At 44.5% G+C, this 20,865-nt stretch overlaps 1 protein-coding gene across 1 annotated transcript in view; it reads right to left on the bottom strand.

Moving 5' to 3' along the window:
- Window positions 1–2,667: 2,667 nt before the first annotated feature.
- Window positions 2,668–20,865, bottom strand: part of SLC23A2 (solute carrier family 23 member 2) — a gene marked incomplete at both ends in the record, with an annotated part of 98,055 nt that continues 79,857 nt past the window's right edge. The window contains 8 exons of the mRNA XM_079719721.1: window positions 2,668–2,900; window positions 4,477–4,572; window positions 5,427–5,564; window positions 6,472–6,601; window positions 11,943–12,048; window positions 13,174–13,321; window positions 16,879–17,035; window positions 17,554–17,674. Coding sequence (XP_079575847.1) covers window positions 2,668–2,900; window positions 4,477–4,572; window positions 5,427–5,564; window positions 6,472–6,601; window positions 11,943–12,048; window positions 13,174–13,321; window positions 16,879–17,035; window positions 17,554–17,674 — 1,129 coding nt within the window. The remainder of the gene's footprint in view (window positions 2,901–4,476; window positions 4,573–5,426; window positions 5,565–6,471; window positions 6,602–11,942; window positions 12,049–13,173; window positions 13,322–16,878; window positions 17,036–17,553; window positions 17,675–20,865) is intronic.

Here is a 20,865-nt window from a genome sequence, read left to right as displayed (position 1 = left end):
GGGTGAATGCCCTGCCCAAGGACATTCACATCCAAAATATCCTAAAACATTCTATTGGCCAAAGCATAGCAGGTATGTGGACCCAGCAATGGAAGTGGGAGGTGCACAGGCACAGACCGTACATGGCCACTGTGTCCCCCAAAACCTCCCCTTCAGGTGTGCGCTTAAACACAAGAAGCAGATGAATATATTTTTCTTTCAACTACAGACTCATTCTGTAGCATATCTGCTAGCCAGAGGACACTTCCTAATCTCCTGTCCCCTTCCCCCACCTTGGACAGAGAATCTAAGTTGGCCCCAATGGAACAAGAAGGGCAAAAACCCTCTTTTTCCAATAGGAGGTGTGGGCACAGGGCTTCTTTGCACATTTGAAGGCTTATGGAAAATATCCCCCCCAGACCAGCAGATCTGAAACCTCTCAATAAGTCCATCCCAGGAGAGTTTTCAGAAGGGAGAGGATTCCTAGACATCTGAAGCACATGCCCTGAGTGTTACCCACTGGGAGGGAAGATTCCTGGGTCAAGTTAAGCTGAAAGCAACTTGTTCCTGAATTACCAATGGTTCAGAGGCTTTCATTTGGATATTTGGTCCTTCTGCTCATCTAGAGAGCTAGAATACTGCAGTCTCTGGGATGTTTTACAATTTCCCTCATTGTTCAGAGGAGAGAAATTGGAGATGCTGAGCAAAATACAAATAGAAGGAACTAAGCAACTAAGGGGACAACTAGGGCTGTCAGCCTCGAGGGCTTACCAAGTCAAACGGATGAAAATCATTTAACCAGTGTGCTTCTAAAGTAAATATGCACCAAATACACTTCAAAAAAACATACCATACAAATTTAAATTTAGAATCTAAGTTCTTTACTTAATCTGCAATAAGGTCTTGGCAAAACAATGCAGTGGCTCTGAAGTGTTCTTGCCAGAATAGGCCTTAAAGTCCCAAACTTTACAGGAGTCAAGGAGGCTGTAGTGACACAACAATGCTGCCAAAGACATCCCAGTGTGGTGAGCTGAGCCAGTTGCTGGGGCAGGAAGTTCACCATGTGGACACAAGACTGCCAAGAGCCATGTGTTCACTGCCTGGTAAACAACCAGGTAAATACTTAAGAAGAACTACCTCAAGAAACGAGGTCACTCAGGATTTTCCTTTGATTGCAAATTTCAAGCCAAATTCAATAAAAGTCATTTTTGTCAGAAACAATTTAATATTATTAATTAGAATTCAACAGAGGGGGCCTGCCAGCTGCTCTTCTTACTACCTGCAGCAATAACTTAAACAGGAAAGGCAGCATTTGGCCAGGGGATCTAGTCTTCCCCTCTGCAAAATCAAAATCCAGTGGACATTCAACATGGCAACTCACAGAAAGTCTCCTTAAGCCTTAACTGCCAGATATGAATGGCAACAGAACTGCAGTGATTAATTTACCAGGAGGCCGCACCATTCAACATGGCGGCTGTTTGTCACCTGCCCCAGCTTCCCTTCTTCACAAAACAAATTCACGTATAACTTAACCCATGGTTTCTGGGCTCTGGTCCAGTAGTCAGTTTTGATAAATAGATTAAGCATTATGTATTTACACTTCCATGGTATCAAGCAATACAAAACACAACCACAATAATGGTTACTGGCCTTTAAGAGCCAGGAAAACAAGCTTCCCTGATGGTGTCTACAGCTTTACAAATGCTGGTTCCTTTCTTAATGGGGGATAGGAGGTGAGGGACAAGTAATAGGGATGTAAGGTAAGAGGGTCACATGGAAAAACACTGATTTCAAAAGTCTATAGTCAATAACGTTAAATAGGAATAAAATCTTGTAATAATAGATACACACAACAATAACTGACATCCACATGTCAGCAGAACCAAGACCCCCATAAACACCTGCTTGGTGCCCTCATGGGCACTCTATACCCGTCACACCAGCCAGGAGTGATAAATGCCAGCTAGAGTGTCTCAGCTACTAGTAAAAAAAAAAAAAGAGGCCAATATGAGATGTGCCGGCCCAGCTTGGGCCGGGGTGGCACCAAGAAAGTGTAGTTGAGAATCAGATACTGATTTCAAGGTACCTTCCCTTCCCGTCCAATCCCCCAATTTCCATTCTAATTATATCTGTACAAACTTTACCCATGCACAGATTTGGGCATAGGGTAAGCATGTCACTGTTTTCAACTGGCCAGCAGCCACCTCCTACAGGAGTATCAGGGAACACAGAATCTCACTTGACAGTGCAAGGATACTGGTGCCCCTTGACCAGAGGAGGTCTTTGCAGGTGAAGGTCCTGGTGCTTCCAAGCACAGAAAGCCCCTGGACCCTGGAGGTGGCCTGTAAGAAAGCTAGCACAGGGTGTTAGAAGGGGACTGAAAACAAGGAATCACTGTGGGCTTCAAGCATCCACTCCCACAGGAGGACAGGAACTTCAAATTCAATGACCATGGCCAGCAATGGATGCTCTCAAGGGCAAAGGGTCAAGGGCTTAAATAAAAAGATAGGTGAGACACCATATTAGACAGGATCACAGCCCACAACAAAAAAGCTACTTGTAATCTGTCTTAGCTCTGGGGTGGACAATGTAAATGCAGATCTACAAACATATATGTTACTGCTTGTTACTCAGCAAGGAACTACAGGTTCATGCCTCACTGCGGCTGGGCCACAGGGCAAGCTACGGCTATACTGTGGCCTGTGAGTCTTCATCTGAACTCCGGCTGTTAGTGCTCTTCCTGAGGCCTTTCCATGTGTAGCCTGCAAAGGTTGGGCTGATGGGTAAGTAGCTGAAACATCTGTATTTTTTAATAATGTTCATGCCAAATGGCAAGTCGTAGGATTCCATGCCATCAAGAGACTTGCTCCCTTTGCCCACGCCCTTCTTCCATTTCCTGATTCCCCTTTCCTCTGGAGTACCTGTGGAACACACACACACAACAAAACAAAAACAGAACAATGGAATGTTTAGTTACATAGTTCTACCAAGAATTGAGATTCTCCACTGCTGCTGTCTCATAAATTGAAAGGAATGGGATGGCAGAAAGAACACTTGAGGAGTAGTTGATGCCCAGTCCAGAAATCTAAGAATCACTAATCCCTCAAAACAACCACTTCTCTCTAAAACGCCGATCTGATCTTGCAAAATGGGGCCCAGAGTCATTATTACATATCACAATGCCTTCACCACTTGGTCATTGCACACCCACCCACCACTCATCCAGACATATCACTTTTCATACTGTTTTGCTCCATTTCAGTGGGTGGGGGGTGGTGCATTTGTCACATATTCCCCACTTGTTGTGCTCCTGTGAGGATGAACTGCCACTGGCATAACACTCCTGGCAATTCTGTACCCTGACAGATGAGTCAGGGAGAAAGATCTGGACCTACAGGGTTCAGCAGCTCCTGGACTCCTTTACAAAAATCTTTCCAGTGCAGAGAGGAGCACTGGCACCTGCTTTTAGCTACATGGGAGCCCTAACAATGTACTTCTCTGCCTGAGCCTGGGTGTTGAGCTTGACTCTATGGTGCAGGGCTTAGGAACCTCTCACACATAAGCTATGCCCTCCCATGGGCATTTCAGTAATAAAACTGACTTTAATTTCCATCTGCCTGACTCCTTTGTCTCTCTCTCACTTAGTGCTGACTTAGGAGAGAAAGAGGATGTTACTGGCCTCCCACAAATCTAACACCTTCCACCTATTCATGTGTGTGATTCCTTCTGCCAGATGTGTTCACCCCTCGTGCCCCTAGTAACCTCTTCTTGATTGAGGCTTTTTGGAGGTAGGTTACAGGCAAAATCTCAATAAAACCTTCAAGCTCAAGAATAAACATCATCCTTCCTTGACAGCGGATGAATCTACCAGTGCGTCCATGGCAGCACTTTACAACGATACAAAGCAGCCTCCTCTAGGAAGCTGGGAAGGCCACAGGGCAGGGCTGACATCACATCCTAGTCCATCACCCAGCACTTGGCATAGAATGCACCAGCTGTGAAACAAGGGCTATGGGTGTTGGAGAGAGCTGCCTCCATACATCTCTCAGGCACTGGTCCTGGCAGTGGCCTGCCTCTGCAATGACTCAAAGGACAGGCTCCACAAGGAGAAGAAGTGCTGCCCACTGGTAGCAGCTGGCTCAGGAGCGTGTGAACAAGTCAACGAAAGCCAAACTGCAGAGCTCCAGGCAAGGTTGAGCAGAGGGGCAGGCAGCTGGAGCATGCTTAAGGCATCCCGCTGCCACTTCACCATATGCAAGGAGCTCACCTGCTTTTCCTTAAATGTAATTCAGCAAGAAGGAAAGAAAAAAAACTAAGTTTATTAGCAAAAAAGTGATTCACGAAAGGTGGCTGAAAGTGTCCTCTTAACCACTTTAGAAAAGACAGTTTTAACCAGTGATTGCTTTGAACTGATTCACTCTTCCTGCTTCCCATATTTATTTGGCAAAAAAAAGTAAGTCACATATGTAATAAGCATGTTTGATATATACCACATACCTGGGATGGTGTTATCCAAAATAAAAGCCACACAGCCTCCTACAAACATAGCAGTTGTGAGAAGAACATTCAACACTTGATCGATTCCTGTTATCCCTGAAAATGACATAGCAACTGGTCACTGCCAGCCAGAATAGGCCTGCCCTTGACTTAGAAAGGAACACTGGGGTGGACACTAATTGCCAGTCCGTCAATACAGTGCATGAAAGTGTAAATTTCTGCTATGCATGTGTAGATAAATTTTTGCCAGTAACATGTTAAACTACTATGAATGCTTTCAACAATAATCAAAAGTTATCTCCATAAGGAAAATTCCTAACAATGGTTCACAGATGATAAATCTAATAGAGTGAAGTTCAACCTGTAATGAACTATGAAGACTTTGGGGGTGGAGGGGGGTGTTGTTTGCAGATTAAAAAAAAAATCAATATAAAAGATGGCTATTGTAAGGCTGAAAATTTTACAAAGTGAATAACAAGACAAAAATATTTGTGGGGTCAGCAATCAAACGAAGGGCTTCAGAATTCTGGGTTACTAATTAGTGCTTAGCTTCTTTTAATTAGGAGCAACTTTATTTCTAAAGATGTTATCACATGAATGAGATATATTAAGACAGAAGTTCACACACTTTCTGTATTTAAAAATATAATGCTCCCCAACAGAAAAATAACATGTGTTTGGTGAGAATATGGAGAAATAGAAATCACTGTGTCCCACATACCTGGTGGGAATGTAAAATGGTTCACCTGCTATGGAAAACGGGTGGTTAGGAGTGCAAAGGGCTTCCAGATAAGCTTTAGCCAAGTGGGATTTAAATGAAAAACATAGATGAACATTCATCAAAATGATTCCTGAAGTTCCAAAGTTCTCTCCAACTGGTGATGAGCTGTTTGTGAACTGCTGGCTGTGGTTCCAACTTCCCCACAAGATTCAAGGCCTGTTTTCCCTACCTGTGACGAGAGGGTTCTGTCTGAGGTAACTTGGAAGGACAAGCCCAAAGAAGATTGAAAATCCAAGCACAAAGAGGTTCCGGGAAGAATTTAAATCAATGAACTGCAGGTTAGAGAGTCCAACAGCTGTGATCATTCCTGGAGAGAAAAACATGAGATCACAAGTTCCATTATCTCACCTATGGCATGGATGACAGATAAACTGTCGAAGACAGACTCCCTACAATGTCCTTTCTCGGTCCCATCAGAAACAGGTTGGGAGACCTGCGTAGTGACAGGACAGGGACCCAAATGTGACCACCTGATCCAAATGACCCTCGGCCTAGGCACTATTTGGGCTTAAATAAGGGGCATAAACATCACACTATGCTTTTTTTAGACCAGGCAGAAAACTAAGGACATTGGTTCTCCCTCAAAAACTTGATTCAAACAATTTAAATTACATTGGGAAATGCACCCAAATATCAAGTCCCTGATTACTACAGCTGAATGGCACAGAGATCAAATAGAGTCCCATCGTAAAAATGGTCAGTTTTTTTTTTTTTTTTTTTTTTGCAGTACGCGGGCCTCTCACTGTTGTGGCCACCCCCGTTGCGGAGCACAGGCTCCGGACGTGCAGGCCCAGCGGCCATGGCTCACGGGCCCAGCTGCTCCGCGGCATGTGGGATCCTCCCGGACCAGGGCACGAACCCATGTTCCCTACATCGGCAGGCGGACTCTCAACCACTGTGCCACCAGGGAAGCCCAAAAATGGTCAGTTTTAAATGGCCCAGAGGGGAAGATAGTTTGAGTTTAAATCAATTAGAAATGGCAACTAGAGGGAATAAAATTTAATTTGATTTTTCCTAGCTCAATTATTCTACCTTTAACATCAATTCAACTCAGAAAGTGATATGTGTTTATATGTTTTTAAGGTATATCCTTTTGTATTTTAAAAAAGAAATTTATCGTTACCTTCAATCTCATTGAAGGGATTCCTTAGCAAATGTGAAGAAAGAAAAGGAGCCTGAGAAGGAAGCCGGCTATCAAGGAAATGGAATTTTACCAAAGAGAGTACAGAAGAGGGCGCCAAGCACAGGATCCGGGAGCGAGGCGAAGAGGGCACTGAACTTTCCAATCATGCCCAATGCCAGCATGAGTGCTGCACCGTACTGTATCACCCGACGACTGCCAACCTGTGGGACACACAGAGGGCAGAGACAGGCATTCACCTCGAGGCCCTCCAGCAGCACACACAACTACTCAGGCCCCGTGGGAAAATGTGACAAAATCCACAGACAAAATCTGGATTACTCTTAAAACTTTTAGTTAAGAGGGTTCAGTCTCATTTCACAATAAGGATTGATCTCAATACTCTAAACACATAAATATTACTATAAATACAGCTAGAGTAAAAAGATTACCACCACCTTTCCTTGTTCCCATCCCATCCGGTTCTTGCCAGAAGCTGACTGTTCTGCTCTCCTTTACTACGGGGATCCTGGGGCTCAGCCTTTGCGTCTCCGAGCCCTGGGCAATGTCACCTCAGTGTGCACCTGCTCCTGCGCTCTGGTCCTGGGTTTCTAATGCCCACAGTCACTGGCCAGGATGATCTTCTAGTGTCTCAAATGCAAAAACTACACTTGGCCCCTGCTTCTCTTCTGGGTTCTGGCAAATCAGACAAAACCCCCAAACATTTCTGGAACTACTTTTCCTCCTCCACTCATTAGAGGTGGCACAGCCTGGAGACCAAAGAGTGCAGGAGCTGCCTGGCTCCTGTCTCTGCTCCACCTCTAACTATGAGACAGGCATTAGCCTCTCTGGGTGGCAGGATCCTCATCTCTGTAACAATGAACGGTGTGCTTCTGCTTTGAGGATTAAATGAGATGCATGTAAAACAGTCTGAACAGCACCTGGGAAGCATTAGGTTATTTGACAGCCTCCCACCTGAACTTGCTGCCTCTGGCCTTTCCTCTGCCCACCTGTCCTCTCCACTATGATGGAGTGACCTCTTTAACATCGTGATTTGGGAGGTCAGTCCCCTGCCTAAGTCTTCAGGTTCTCATCCCCCTTCTGGCCAGTTCTCAGACACATCCTTCAAAATACTACCCCAATGCTACCTCTTCTGCAAAGCCTTCTTTGATTCCAAGGCTTGGCTCCCCCAACTCTGGACTTTTGCAGCACCATGTAAAGCATTTCCCATGTGGTCCCAACTTTATTGGTTAAGCTTGATCTCTGCCTTCTAGAAGCGTTCATCTAGTCCACTGTCACCCAGGTAGTGAGAGATGGAGTTAGCACTGGGCTCAAGAATCCTGCACTGTTGGCCCCTACTCTGGGCTGCCTCTCCCAGGAAATCATCCTGAGGACATAAACTGGATAAAAGAGGTTCCAGAAATGGAATAGTGTCCACAGGGCTTTATGTATGATTTACAGTGAATAGAAGATGGCTACTTATATTTTAAGTAACTAAAATGAAATGAAATGAAATGTAAAAGTCAGTCCATCAGTTGTACTAGCCACATTTCAAATGCTCAGTAGGCATGTGTGGCTGGGGGCTCCCACAGGGGATAGTGCAGGGTACAGAACATTTCCACTACTGCACTGTTCTCCTGGATGATGCTGGGCTGAACCTTCCAACAGCTTCTCAATGTGCCCAAGGGTCAAGTTCAGAATAAGAATTGAATCTTTTACTGAGCTGTCCAGCTAGAATCAGTCACAGCTGACACTGGAGCCTAGCGTCCATTACTCCAATTTACAGTTCCTCCCATTATACCACCACTATATGCAGGGGAGCGGTGAAAAGGTCATGCACACTGGCAAACGGAGCAAAAATGACTTATGCTTGGCTGTAATACATGATTAGGAAGGCTTTCATTTACAAATAGCTTGTTTTTCAGCATTTTCAAGGACCTACTATGTGACCAGCACTTGGGAAACTGGGATGGGGGGCAGTGATGGATACAAAGATAAGACACAAGCTTATGATCAAATAATTGTACTGTTGCAATTGTTATGTTGTGTGGGACTCCAGTGGGAAGAGAAAACTCTGAAAAGTTGGGGAGGGTTCCCTGGAGATGGTCTTGAGGCATGAGTAAGAGAAAGAGCAACCAGACAGAGGGATCCACCTCCCAGCAGGGTCAGCCCTGTTAGGTGTGCAGGCGGGAGGGCTGAGCTGGCCCTAGGGATGCCTGAAACAATAAATCTTTTATGAAAACCATGCAAGGAAGGCTGATCTGCCTTAGATGCTGTCCAAAAAAAGCAGCAAGTTAGCCATTCTTCTGTTCAACAAACATTAACAGAGTGCCTATTATACATTTCTGTTCCAAACATCAGAGACACAGCCCTAAAATCCCTGCCCTGCTGGTGCTTACATGGAGCCTTCACACCTCCTTTCTCCACTCCCTGGAATCACCTCCCAGACTCCCTTCTGATCTCCTTCCTGAACTGTTGCTTTGCCTAGGGCCACTGAAAAATCGACACTGCATTTCTGACCTTCCAAAGTGTTCAACAGGGTGGTATGCTGCAGAGGAGAAATGACCTCCCTCTGGATACCATCAAAGAGATAGTTCAGCCAAGGAAGATGGTGTTTACTCTTCCTAGAAATAAACTTAGGGCTAAATATCATATAACAGTATCTCTATTTTGCTTATTTAACCACATGCTAAGTGCTTTACATCAAGTTATTAATTCCAAAACCTTGCAAGCTATCTTTATAGACAAGGGTATAGAAACTCAGAGAGGTGATGTAACTTGCCCGTGGTCACTTTAGTAAAATGTGTTGGAGCCAGGGCTGGATCCAAAGCAGCCACCTCCCTACCATGTCATGCTGCCCTTCTCTGTGGGACAGACACTGGAACACACTCAGCAGAGAAGTCCTGCACATGGAATCCAACCCATCCAACTCTCAGAACTTCAGAACACACAATGGTGTAGGCAGCCTCAACTCTCATCAAATAGTTAGAATGTCCATGTCTGTACATGGAACACCATAACTGGATAAAGGATAGCAAACAGTGGAGTTGCCAGGAAATGGAGGTAGATTCTCCAGAAGAGCCACAGATCACCCTCTTTCTATTTGTTCTGGAAGTCTGATACAATGGTCCAGACAGTGGTGTCTGGAAGAATTTCATACAGTGATGGAAACGTTCTGTATCTGTGCTTTCCTGTGGCCACCAGCCACATGTGGCTACTGACTACCATATTAGACAACACAGATCTAGATCTAGAATTGTCCGATTTCAGATCTGAGTTCTAATCAGAAAAATGACTGTCCCAAGTCCTTCAGCTGGACAAGAGGCAGAATACTGCCTATAACCTTGTGCTTCCCTTTCCCTGGGTAGGAATCTTCCATCAGCCACATGGCTCAGGCCACAGAGAAGTTTCTGGTGCAAGTCCTACTTCCCCACCCCAAGGCATCTGTGTAGACGGCTCAATTATACCCCGCTGTGAGTCAGGGCAATGGAAACCAATTCCAGGGCTGATATTGCTCTCAAATGGATAAGGCCTTCGCCTAGGGTAAGTGGGTCCAAAGGGATTCAGAGGTAAGATCAATTGGCTCAATTAAAAAATGCGGGCAGGGTGCCTTTTCAGAATAAGCTAGCACCATCGAAATTATAATAAAGATAATTATTCCCCAAACTATCTCAGTCAAGTTTTAGAAGAAACCTTAATGACAGCACTGCTTACTCCCTACAGTGACCTTGGTTAAATTATGTGATGATGTGTTTTAAAAAGGTGCAGAAAGGGAGCTGGCTTGTTAAACTGTTTCCCCAAGAGTCCCTCCATCTATAACAATTTTACTACTCTGTTATTTTGGATTAGTTATATGTCTACAGGTTCATGGCAGCAAACTGGCTAAAGAGTGGCTTATGCCCCATTTGGTGCCCATTTGACCCTTCCCTTAGCTCTGTGTGCTCAGCATCTGCTCTCACCATGGGCAGCAATAGGACCCAGGCATCCTGGAGGAAGTGCCCATCAGGCAGCCCTCACATGTCATGTGCCAGGAACAACAGGCAGCAGGTGGGGCCACCAGCACACCTGAGGCTGAGCTCTGTGATGGCCTGGCCAACTTACAGGAAACCAACCAGCAGGTCAGGCTTGCACGATGCATGCCCTGCTCCCTTTCACTTGGATTTGCAGTTACAATTAATCAAACTAAGTATTTGGTTTCTTTTTATCTGGTTATATAATCTTGCAGAGGGCTGGAGGAGGATTTCTAATTGTAAAGAGGTCAAACAGTTCTAGAAGGCTCCAGCCCACCCCCAAGTTCTCAAGTTCAGGAGGAAGACCTCTGACTCATGCAGGCCACCCTAGATGGTGAACCAGTTCTAACGGTGTCCAGCTGCACAACATACAATGGCCAGGGCCGAGCTGCATTCCTCAACACCCTGGGCAAACAGCAAGCTTTGGCCCAAAGCAACTGGGATATAAAATTTATTTGCTAGTAAATTTGAAAGGCCAAGAAGTAGCCTCCTTTTTACTGAAGCTGGATTGTGGTGTCTGTGCTTGGAGTGGGGTGGGGAGGAGAGACAAGTGGGGAGGACTTCAGACCCAGGCACTGCTTCAACCTGAGTGACTCGCTGTGGCTTGTTCTGCCACTAACTCCACAACTGATTTCATCTGAAAGAGAAGAATGATGCTGCTGCAGTTTGAAAACTGTGTTACTGTAAGACTGATTTATTTGTAATGAGTAATATAATTTCTCACCTAGAACTAGTGCCATCTCCTAACTGGTCTCCTGCTTCTACCCTCTCTCCTGCCCACCATGTTCTACTTTCATCATAGCAGCCATAGTGATTCTTTAAAAAAAAAAAAATCAGATGGAGTCACACCCTGCGGCCCCCACTTCCACTCGGGCCCTGGCAGCCTGTAGGGCTGCAGGACCTGGCCCTCAGCTACCCCAAGAACCTTATCTGCTCTTACCAGGCCCACTCCCACTTCCCTCTCTGCTTCCTGCCCCACTGGCCTCCTTGCTGATCTGCAGCGGCTTTGCACTGGCGGTTGCACTGCTGGAATGAATGCCCCTCCCCAGGTACCTGCACAGTTCCCTCCCTCAGCTCCATCAGGTCTTTGCTCAAAGTCATCTTCTCAACGAGGCTTAGCCTGACTACCCGATTTAACACTTACCCTCCTGATCCCCCACCCTGCCTCATATTTCTGTCATACTTATGCTTACTATTTATTGCTTGTCTTCCTCTGCTAGAATCTAAACTCCACAGACGATGGGGATATTTCTCTTTTTTATTCACTGATGTATCCCAAGTGCCTAGAACAGTAGCCTGGCAAAGGGTCGGTGCTTAATAAAAGTTTGTGGAATGTATGAAGGAATAGCACCGGAGTGCCTGCCTACCCAGGTCAGTCAAGGCGAAAGAGACCTCTATCAGCATTCCAAAACCCATCAATGAAAAAATAAGAGATGGGGAAGAAGATGATCTCGGAATTGGAGGCCATCCTTTTGGAACTCACAGTGGCCAGACCAATCAATGAAATGGATCAACATTTAGAGGCCCAACCATTTAATTAGAAAAATATTTGTACCTTAGTAATTCCCAAAACTCCAATGTTGGGACTGGATGAAGTAGAGCCATTCCCAGTACCAAATATGCCATCGAGAACACAGGAAAGACCCTCCACGAAAATGCCCCTAAAACGTAAAGGAATGGGGGAAAGAAAAACATTCATTCCACGGGAGAAATATGCTGAAATACACTCTAAATGGTTGTGACCCAAAGGCAGGGTCCACAGACCTGTAGCCTCCACACTCCCCAGGAGGGGTTAGCAATGCAGACTCTCAGGCCCCACCCCAGATCTGAAGACCTGCATTTTAACAGGATTCTCCATGCTCATTCAACTTTGAGAAGCACATCTCTGAACCACACATCAGACACAAATGTTTAAAAATTATTCCAAATTTAAAAGATTTTAGCCAGAAATATAAAGTCATTTGTTGGAATCTAAGACAAACATGGGTCATCCATTGATTTGATTCCTTTCCTATTACTAATATAGTTTTATCAGAAAGGAAATGCTTTGTAATTTTGTAAACATTAGAACTTTTAAAAGAATCAGTATATAAATAATTTACTCATATGCAATAACTCCATTAGAGAAAAACAGAAAAACCAGGACTCTAAACCCCAACAGAACCAATGCAAGAGATGCTAAGACACCAGCCCTTTGGATCTCATCACACACAATCCCTTCTGGAAGGGCGGCAGCTGGCTGGGCAAGGCGGAATGATCTGGGCTGTTTTCTCTTCTCTGCAGCTTCCATAGGGCCCAATCTGCCCCCAGCATCCAGAAACTAAAGACCAGATGTGCTGAGAATATAAACTCCACAGCTCATAAACCTCTAGATTCTACAGACTTCATTTATTCCTGCTCTTGTCTCTCTCTCTATGAATTGTAACTGTGACTAGAACTGCTGGGAAAACAAGAAATCAAAGGGGGCAATACATCCATGACCCAAACCAAGCAAAGAACAGTGGCGGTATCTGGTACTTGTTTTGGCGAGTTTAAGGTCTGCAGTGATCTCACAGAGAATGTCTTACACAATTGTTACCATGAGGAAGAAGGGTGGGAATTCTGCTCCATATTATGGATGAGGAAAATCAGGGCAAAATGGGGGCAGTGACTTGTCCAAAACAAACAGCCAATAAAGAGCCCTGGTGCTTGGCTACTACATGTTGAAACTCTTGGTTATCCAAACCAATGAGCAAAGTATGAGGCACTGGGCCCGATGAAGAGCTCGTTTTTTCTCAGGAACGCACCTGTTTATTGCATGGATGGGGGGCGGTGGGGCACAGGACAGCCTTGCACAGGCGTAGTAGTCCCCGATAGACTCGATAATACTGGCAACGACCGCACTGAGCATGCCGATGACACCAGCCGCAGAGATGGTGGGCAGTCCCCATTGAACTAAGGAAGGAAAACAAGCATGAAAGTCTCATGAACTTCCTTAGAGAGGCAGGCAAAAGTTTTCAGGACACTGAGTCATTCAGTATGTTAGAGGACTCTACAAGATCTACTCAGATTTTTGAAGCTCATGGAAACTATTCGTTTATTTTTACACCTAAGTCATCAGTGCACTAGATGCCTGGGAATAGTTTCTGAGTTGGATGAAGACAGCCATAACCAGGATTGGTCTGCTTTATTTAAAAGAAGAAATTGTTTGGCTGGAAGAGGTGGGTGCTACTCTTCCTGCTTCAAAGCCACACTCAGTGTCTGTTAAATTACAGTTCAACACAGCCTGCTTTGTTGGCATAGGAATTTGTATGAAGAGGATTTTTAGCCCTGCTGTGCAAAGCATGATACAAAATAGTGCTCCTGCCCAGGGGGTGGCGTCAAATGAAAAATCACCAGCTAAATTTAAATCCCAACAGTAAAGCATGGCACAAAGTATAGACAACCCTTCTCTAGTATAATTCCAGCACTTTTGTTTTTTTTAAGTAAACCATGTTATGGAAAATTAAAGAGTTTCCTTTGAGAAAGCAAAGCAAAGTCCCCAGGTAGCTTCATTTTGAGTATCCTATCCAGATTTAATTTTTAGTACGGGTTTTGTTTTTTTTTTCTTTAAAAGTATATCTATTTGGATACCGAAAACCATTGACCTTATTTAATAAAAATAGCATGAGGAACCTTCACTGTTAGAACGAATAGACTTCTTTGTAAAGTACCTAGCCCTTCTTTCCCTGAACCATTAGTTATAATAGAGCTACTAAATAGAAAGGACAGTGAAAAAAGAAATGTATAAAATGTTCTCTTGTGCAGGGGCCAACAGTGTACTGAGGGATCAGAACACTAAAACATCTTGGAACCAGTGCAATGATTAGACTTCAAATGAAGGCAACCCAAACCAGGTCACAATGAGTACCAGTTAGGAAGTGAGGAATTAGCACAGTCCCTATCCAAGAAGGGCCTGGAGAGCAGGAGACAGGTGGAGAGGGCGTTCTGGGTAGGCAGCAGCCTGAGCATCAGTGGATGGACACAGCCGGGCAGGAATAGGCTAGTGCTCAGCAGAGGGGGGTGTGCAGCACGGGGCAGGGAGGTTTGGAAGGCCTTGACCAGCCACCTGGAGGGGCTTGCCTCTATCTCATAGGTAATGGGAGCAACCACAAGTTTGGGAAGAAAAAGATGACACGTAAAGTCAGATGTGCAGAATATGCCTGGAGTATGTGTGTAGACAGAACTTTTCCTGCCTGGAGCTCACTTTACCCTGTGGGAGCCGACCAGGGGGTGCAGAGGCAGCCTGTGGTCAGGGGTTCAAGGTGCAGACCCACCAGCAACCGGCTTGGTCAACATCTCATCTCTGGATTGGTTTGGAATGGATTCTTCATATGCAGATGATTTCTTTATTAAGCAACATTTTGTGTTTTCTAAATAACCTTTTATATGGTTACCTTTGCTGATGTAGCACTGTGGTTTCATTTTAGTATCTTGATTTTGGGGGTTGGATTCTTGTTTTATTTTGCCATTTATTATTTTTCAGAAATTGCCTTTTATTTTCTGTCTTTTTACTTTTTTACTGCTTTCTTATTTTTTCCGCTTTGCCTGAAGTCCTTATTTTTAAAATCTTTATTCCATTTACTTCAACATTTAAAATTTGTAATCTTAATTTTTGATCCCTTTTCCTTCAGATTATTTATTTATTTAAATTTTAAACCTGCTGGCTTCCAGCCTTCTATTTAAGTCTGTTATTTCATCTTTCCTCTTATCTAGAAGCTTTAATTTATTTTGTTACTTTATAGCAGGGTTTCTCAACTCAGCACTGTTGACATTTTGGACCAGAAATCTGTATTTTAACAACCAATCCAGGTAATTCTTAGCATATTAAAGACTAAGAACCACTGCTCTAGATATATGAAAACTTGTCTCTGGATTAAGCCAAATCATTAGAGAGTACATAAGACTACATCCTCTGGCTCTGGAAGTAGCTCTTTACCTCGGGGAGCTCTGGCAATAGAGAAGCTGGTGGCAGTCAAGGGCTGTTGTCAAGAGGAGCCAGACAGCACTCTCTGCAGTCATGACATTAAGGCCCTGTCCAACTTAGTTATGCCTCCTTATGCATGGGCCCCATGGTACCTGAGCAAAATCTCTCTGGTCTCTCAACACATGCACAGCTGCTTCTCCTGGACACCCCCACTCTGTGTTTCTATTTGTGCTCATCTTGGGAGCCGCATGCACAGGCAGCGAGGACCACCCCACATGTGCCGTGGGGGCTTCCTCCTACCTGCCCACCCATGCCTCCTCCTGACTCCCTCACCAATCGACTTTTAAACTCACTTTATCTCAGATTACATGTATGTTTATGAACCATGTACTGGGGGGAAATAGGGGGGACGAATTTGTGTATACATAAATACATATTTATACCATATAATCTGATGAGAATTTAGAAAGACTAAGCTTTTTGCAGTGTTTGTAAATGTGTCAAGACCAGAAGGAACAACTGCCTGCATCCTTATCATTTAACATGCTTAGAACAGTTATCTTTTCTTTTTTTTCGGCCATGTCGCGCTACGTGGGATCTTAGTTCCCTGACCAGGAACTGAACCCGTGCCCCCTGCAGTGGAAGCACAAGAGTCCCAGCCACTGGACCTCCAGGGAAGTCCTTAGAACAGTTATCTCTAACCCAGTCTTAATATCCTTGGCTTTTCCTCCTTGTCATAAAATATGAAAATGTGACTGCTGGACAGGGGCATAAATTGGTACAACCCAACTAAGTTCAGGTTTCCATTCTAATAAAAACCATAAATGCCAGGAACAGACTCTTCACAATACAACAACAAGCATGTGATCATCACTGGGTTCACACCAATCACTTTCGGGGCTAGGGTCTAGAAAATGCTACACATGAATCCAAGTGATACCTCACAGATGGGGATTGTACATCCCTGCCACCTGGCCAAGAGTTACCCAACACTGAAATTATAACTTAAGATCCATCATCCATCCATTTGTGAATGAATATTAGTTTACCTGACAGCTGTGACCAAATTAAAAAAAAATTATAGCTACCCATTAAAAGATTATACAAAGTCCATCATGCTTGAGCCGTCTGCTAATCTTCCGGCCCCTCCCACTCAAGTCTGTTCATTTCAGTGGCTTGGGTACTGTGCAGCTCTGTACTTGCCTTTCTAAGCAGCTGCCCTCAAATCCTGGCCACCAGAGCTCAAATCTGGCAAGAGACCCCTTTATGTCTGGGATTTTGCCCTAGTGGAACCAAAAGAAACAACCAGTATACCTGAGAAGGGAGCTGGTTAGTCTCTGTGTGTTAATTATGGCCCTCTGGGGACAAAGCCTCCTGTCTCCCTTTTCTGCTGTCTAATCCTCTAAGGGTCAGAATGGTAAGACTTTCAGGGCATGCTCTGGGACAAAGAAGGCCTTCCGTGTTGCAGAGCCTCCTGCCAACTTCCAACTCCTCTAGGTTGGGCCCTTGTGGGCTCCTGACCCCTCTTGGCCACCAGAATACTTACATGGGTATGGGACCTTAAACCACGGGGCTACCAGAAGCACACCCTGCCTGGCATCAGTTCGAGCATAGAAGCCATACTTCATGCTATCAGGAGGGAAGACATCTGTTACTGTGAAGATGAAGCAGAGCAGCCAGGACACAAGGATGGCCAGGATGATCTGAAGTGGTCAAAGGAAAAAGCTCTGTCAGGCCAACAGAAGTGATGGTTGTTGGCAAAAGACGCCTTCCTGCAGTCGGAATATCATACCCCAGAGAGCCCATCATCATCAGTACTTTGCAGAAAAAACACATAAGGGATCTGCTTAGAACCTATTCCTTGAATGGAATCACATTTAGAGAGAGCAATTTTATGCAGTAAAGTTATTTAGCCCGAATCTGGCTAGTAAAATAAGAATAATGGACAATGGGCCTGAAAAGGCCACATGGAGTCAGACCTCCCTCAATTCCAAGGACAATCAATGTCCTCTCACATACTGCTAAAAGGACTCCAGCATTGGAAACTTCCACTGCTTTTAAATTTTAGGTCCGTGGTGATTTGGGTGGTCATTAGTACCCTGATATCATCACATAGACATGGTCCCCCCAGGATGACCTGCTTAAAACCCCTCTTCTCATATAAACATTTTACAAATGAACCAAAGGCAATATTGCCAAAAAAAAAAAGGTGACTACTCACAGGGAACATTTTGAAAAGCTGTAACTTGTATGCAGTCCATCCTTTCTTGGATTTGTAAATTGGGAGAGGAAATTTAACATTTCTGGCATATTGAGAAAACAGTAATACTAGGAAAATTGTCCTGAGGAGAGAAAGAAAATGATCTAGGTTAAAGGCTGTTATGTCTGTGTTAAAAATAATACTCAAAGCTTCAATGGCAAAATTGACCACATGTGCTCAACTCATTTCTCTAAAAGCTGCTAGTCCTCTATTATTTGGGAAATCATATTTTTTGGAAATGATTTTTGGATCTTAACATTTCTAGATATGGAAATGAAATTGCCATGTAAATGCTTTCGCTAAATATTCCTTAATAGGATAAGAAAACCCAAAGAATGTACACACTGATAGGAAAATCTCACACCATGTAAGGGAACAAGACAAGATGCCAGATACAACATACTGCACAGTATAATTACAACTATAAATTAACTAAAAAGCAGCTACCACACAAGAATGCATGTACACACACATGCATGCATGCAAACAGGTAAGAAGGACAGGATCCACAATGCTCACAAGGATTGGCTTCAGGTGGCAATGTGATTTGTGACCTTTTTTTCCCCACTTTTCTGTATTTTCTGATTTACTTGTAAGGAACATAAATTACTTTTAAAAAGAAAAAAGTAAAACTTCAATATTTAAGAAAGCTATATACAGTAGAATTCAATATTAATAATAATATTCCTGAGAGGTTTCTGTGTCAGACATTACACATAGGTCTTCCTGCCCATCATCCTAGTCTTCTACAGCGGCTTCTATAACCATCCACTTTACAGAGAAACAAAGCCAGCAGTCCAAGATCATGCAGCTATGTGGGCCAGAGGTCAAGCTCTACAGCCTGGGTTCTGAACTACCTTGCCACACTGTTTGTGAGGGCAGGGATGCCTGGGTTGACTCAAAAGTTTCTCTCTACCAAGTCCCACACTCTTGACCCAGGTACACTGAATGCTGCAGGAGGCAGGTCGGCTGGTGACCGCCCCTTGCAGCAGGACCCAACACAACCTCATCCATCTGGTGCCCCATGTGTGGCAGGTGTGGGATGGCTTCCCACTGCTGAAATGATGAAGGCGTACAACAATATGTCTCATCACCCACAGGGACTCATTCTTTCCCTTACAACCTGAGGTAGAGTTGGCAGGAAGAGTTGATTCTCAGTGAAAGTTAAGCTTAATTAATTGTTCCTGGGCACAATTCTAATTGCTGAGATGGAATTATCAGTTTCATTAAGAGCTGGTCAACTGCAGCTTCATGGTCACATTCCACCTGAGGTGTTGACTGCAGTCGGCCGCCACTCTACCATCTCCCCACCTATGCAGGCACTTTGCTGACCTGGTACCACCACAAAGTCATCAGACCAGTACCAGTTCAAGGATGAAGACATAAATGGTGCCCAAGTTATTCCAACTCCCCCAGGAAGGTGAAGTTTAACAAAAACCAATATGATAATGAGGGCTACTAAAACAGGTGTATTTTAAACTTAGACCAACGTAAAATTTTCATGTCTTAAAAAAGTTATTGGTTTTCTTCCAAAGTATATACTAAGATCCAAAAAAGCCTGGTATCTATTATTACTGTTATCATTATTGCAGGCAACATCCCACCTGACAGTTACACCTGCATTATGGTGTTCACTTTTCAAAGCATGTTTAAAAATGGAAAGGAAACACATAACAGAATCCAAGGAAGGTCACCCAGATCTCAGGCTCAAATATGGCAACTGAAATTGAGTAAATGAACTGGGCAGGTGAACACTACTCTTCTATTTTTATCCTCAAATACACCTGTGGGACAGGTAGGGCAGGCAGCCCCACTGCAGAGAGGCAGAAGCAGAGGCTCAGTGGTGGGTGATGTGTCTGAGTTCGTAAGACTTGGCCTAGCACATAAGGGACAGGATCTGAGCCCGGATCCTCAGGCCAGGGTTCCTGTCCACCACATCAGGTGTCTTCCATCTCATGTTACATTTTGCTTGTTTGTCTACCTTTCTTTTAAACTTACCTATATTATGCAAGCAATGCATACTAAGATGTAGACAAATTATAAAAGGCAGATAAGCAAAAAGAGACAAAATCTTGAAGACTGCTCATCATCTCACATTGGGCGATAAGCATGCAGCATTCTGGTCTATCAATTCCCAGGGCTTTTTAGAGCAGCGGTCCCCAACCTTTTTGGCACCGGGGACCAGTTTTGTGGAAGACAATTTTTCCACAGACGGGAGTGGGGTGGGAGGTAGATGGTTCAGGTGGTAATGTGAGCAATGGGGAGCGGCAGGTGAAGCTTCGCTCACTCGCCCGCCACTTACCTCCTGTTGTGTGGCCCGGTACTTAACAGACTGCAGACCAGTACTGGTCCGCGGCCTGGGGGTTGGGGACCCCTGTTTTAGAGCATGTCATCGGGTCCCGGGCACTGGGATTAGAGAGGGAGACAGGACTATCTGATGTCATCCTTGCCTCTAGAGCACAAACAGGTCATCATTTGGCCCAAACTCGAATCATACTTTACATGCTGCTTCCCAACTAGCTTGCAGCCTCAGTTAACGCCCTGACCTCAAGAGATGGCAACCTGCATCAGCACCTTAGTGGCTGCTTAGTATTCCATCTAGTGGATGTACCATGTCTTGTTTAAACATGTCCCCTAAGGTACGACATTGGGAGCAACAGAAACAACTGCAATGAATCATCCTTCCCTGGCACCAGTCTGAATGTCTCCTTATAACAAGTTCCTAGGACTAGAACAGATCTGTCAAACAGTGAACACCTTATTAAAAAGTGTTTGAGGGCTTCCCTGGTGGCGCAGTGGTTGAGAGTCTGCCTGCCAATGCAGGGGACACGGGTTCGAGCCCCGGTCTGGGAAGATCCCGCATGCCGAGGAGTGGCTGGGCCCGTGAGCCATGGCCGCTGAGCCTGCGCGTCCGGAGCCTGTGCTCCGCAACGGGAGAGGCCATGACAGTGAGAGGCCCGCGTACCGCAAAAAAAAAAAAAAAAAAAAAAAGTGTTTGATACAAACTGTTAAATACATACAGAAAGGATGGGTGAATTTACAATCCCACACAGAGACCAATGTCCATCTGCTGATGTGACCAACAAGGGTTTAATTTCCAAAATATACAAACAGCTCATACAACTCAATAACAAAAAACCAAACAACCCAATCGAAAAATGGGCAGAAGACCTAAATAGACATTTCTCCAAAGAAGACACACAGATGGCCAACAGGCACATGAAAAGATGCTCAACATCACTAATTATTAGAGAAATGCAAATCAAAACTACA

Source organism: Hyperoodon ampullatus (genome assembly GCF_949752795.1).
Source record: "Hyperoodon ampullatus genome assembly, chromosome: 14".
Taxonomy (NCBI): Eukaryota; Metazoa; Chordata; class Mammalia; order Artiodactyla; family Ziphiidae; genus Hyperoodon; species Hyperoodon ampullatus.
The sequence above is the reverse complement of the archived record's forward strand: the minus strand, read 5'-3'. Positions and strand labels throughout refer to the sequence as shown.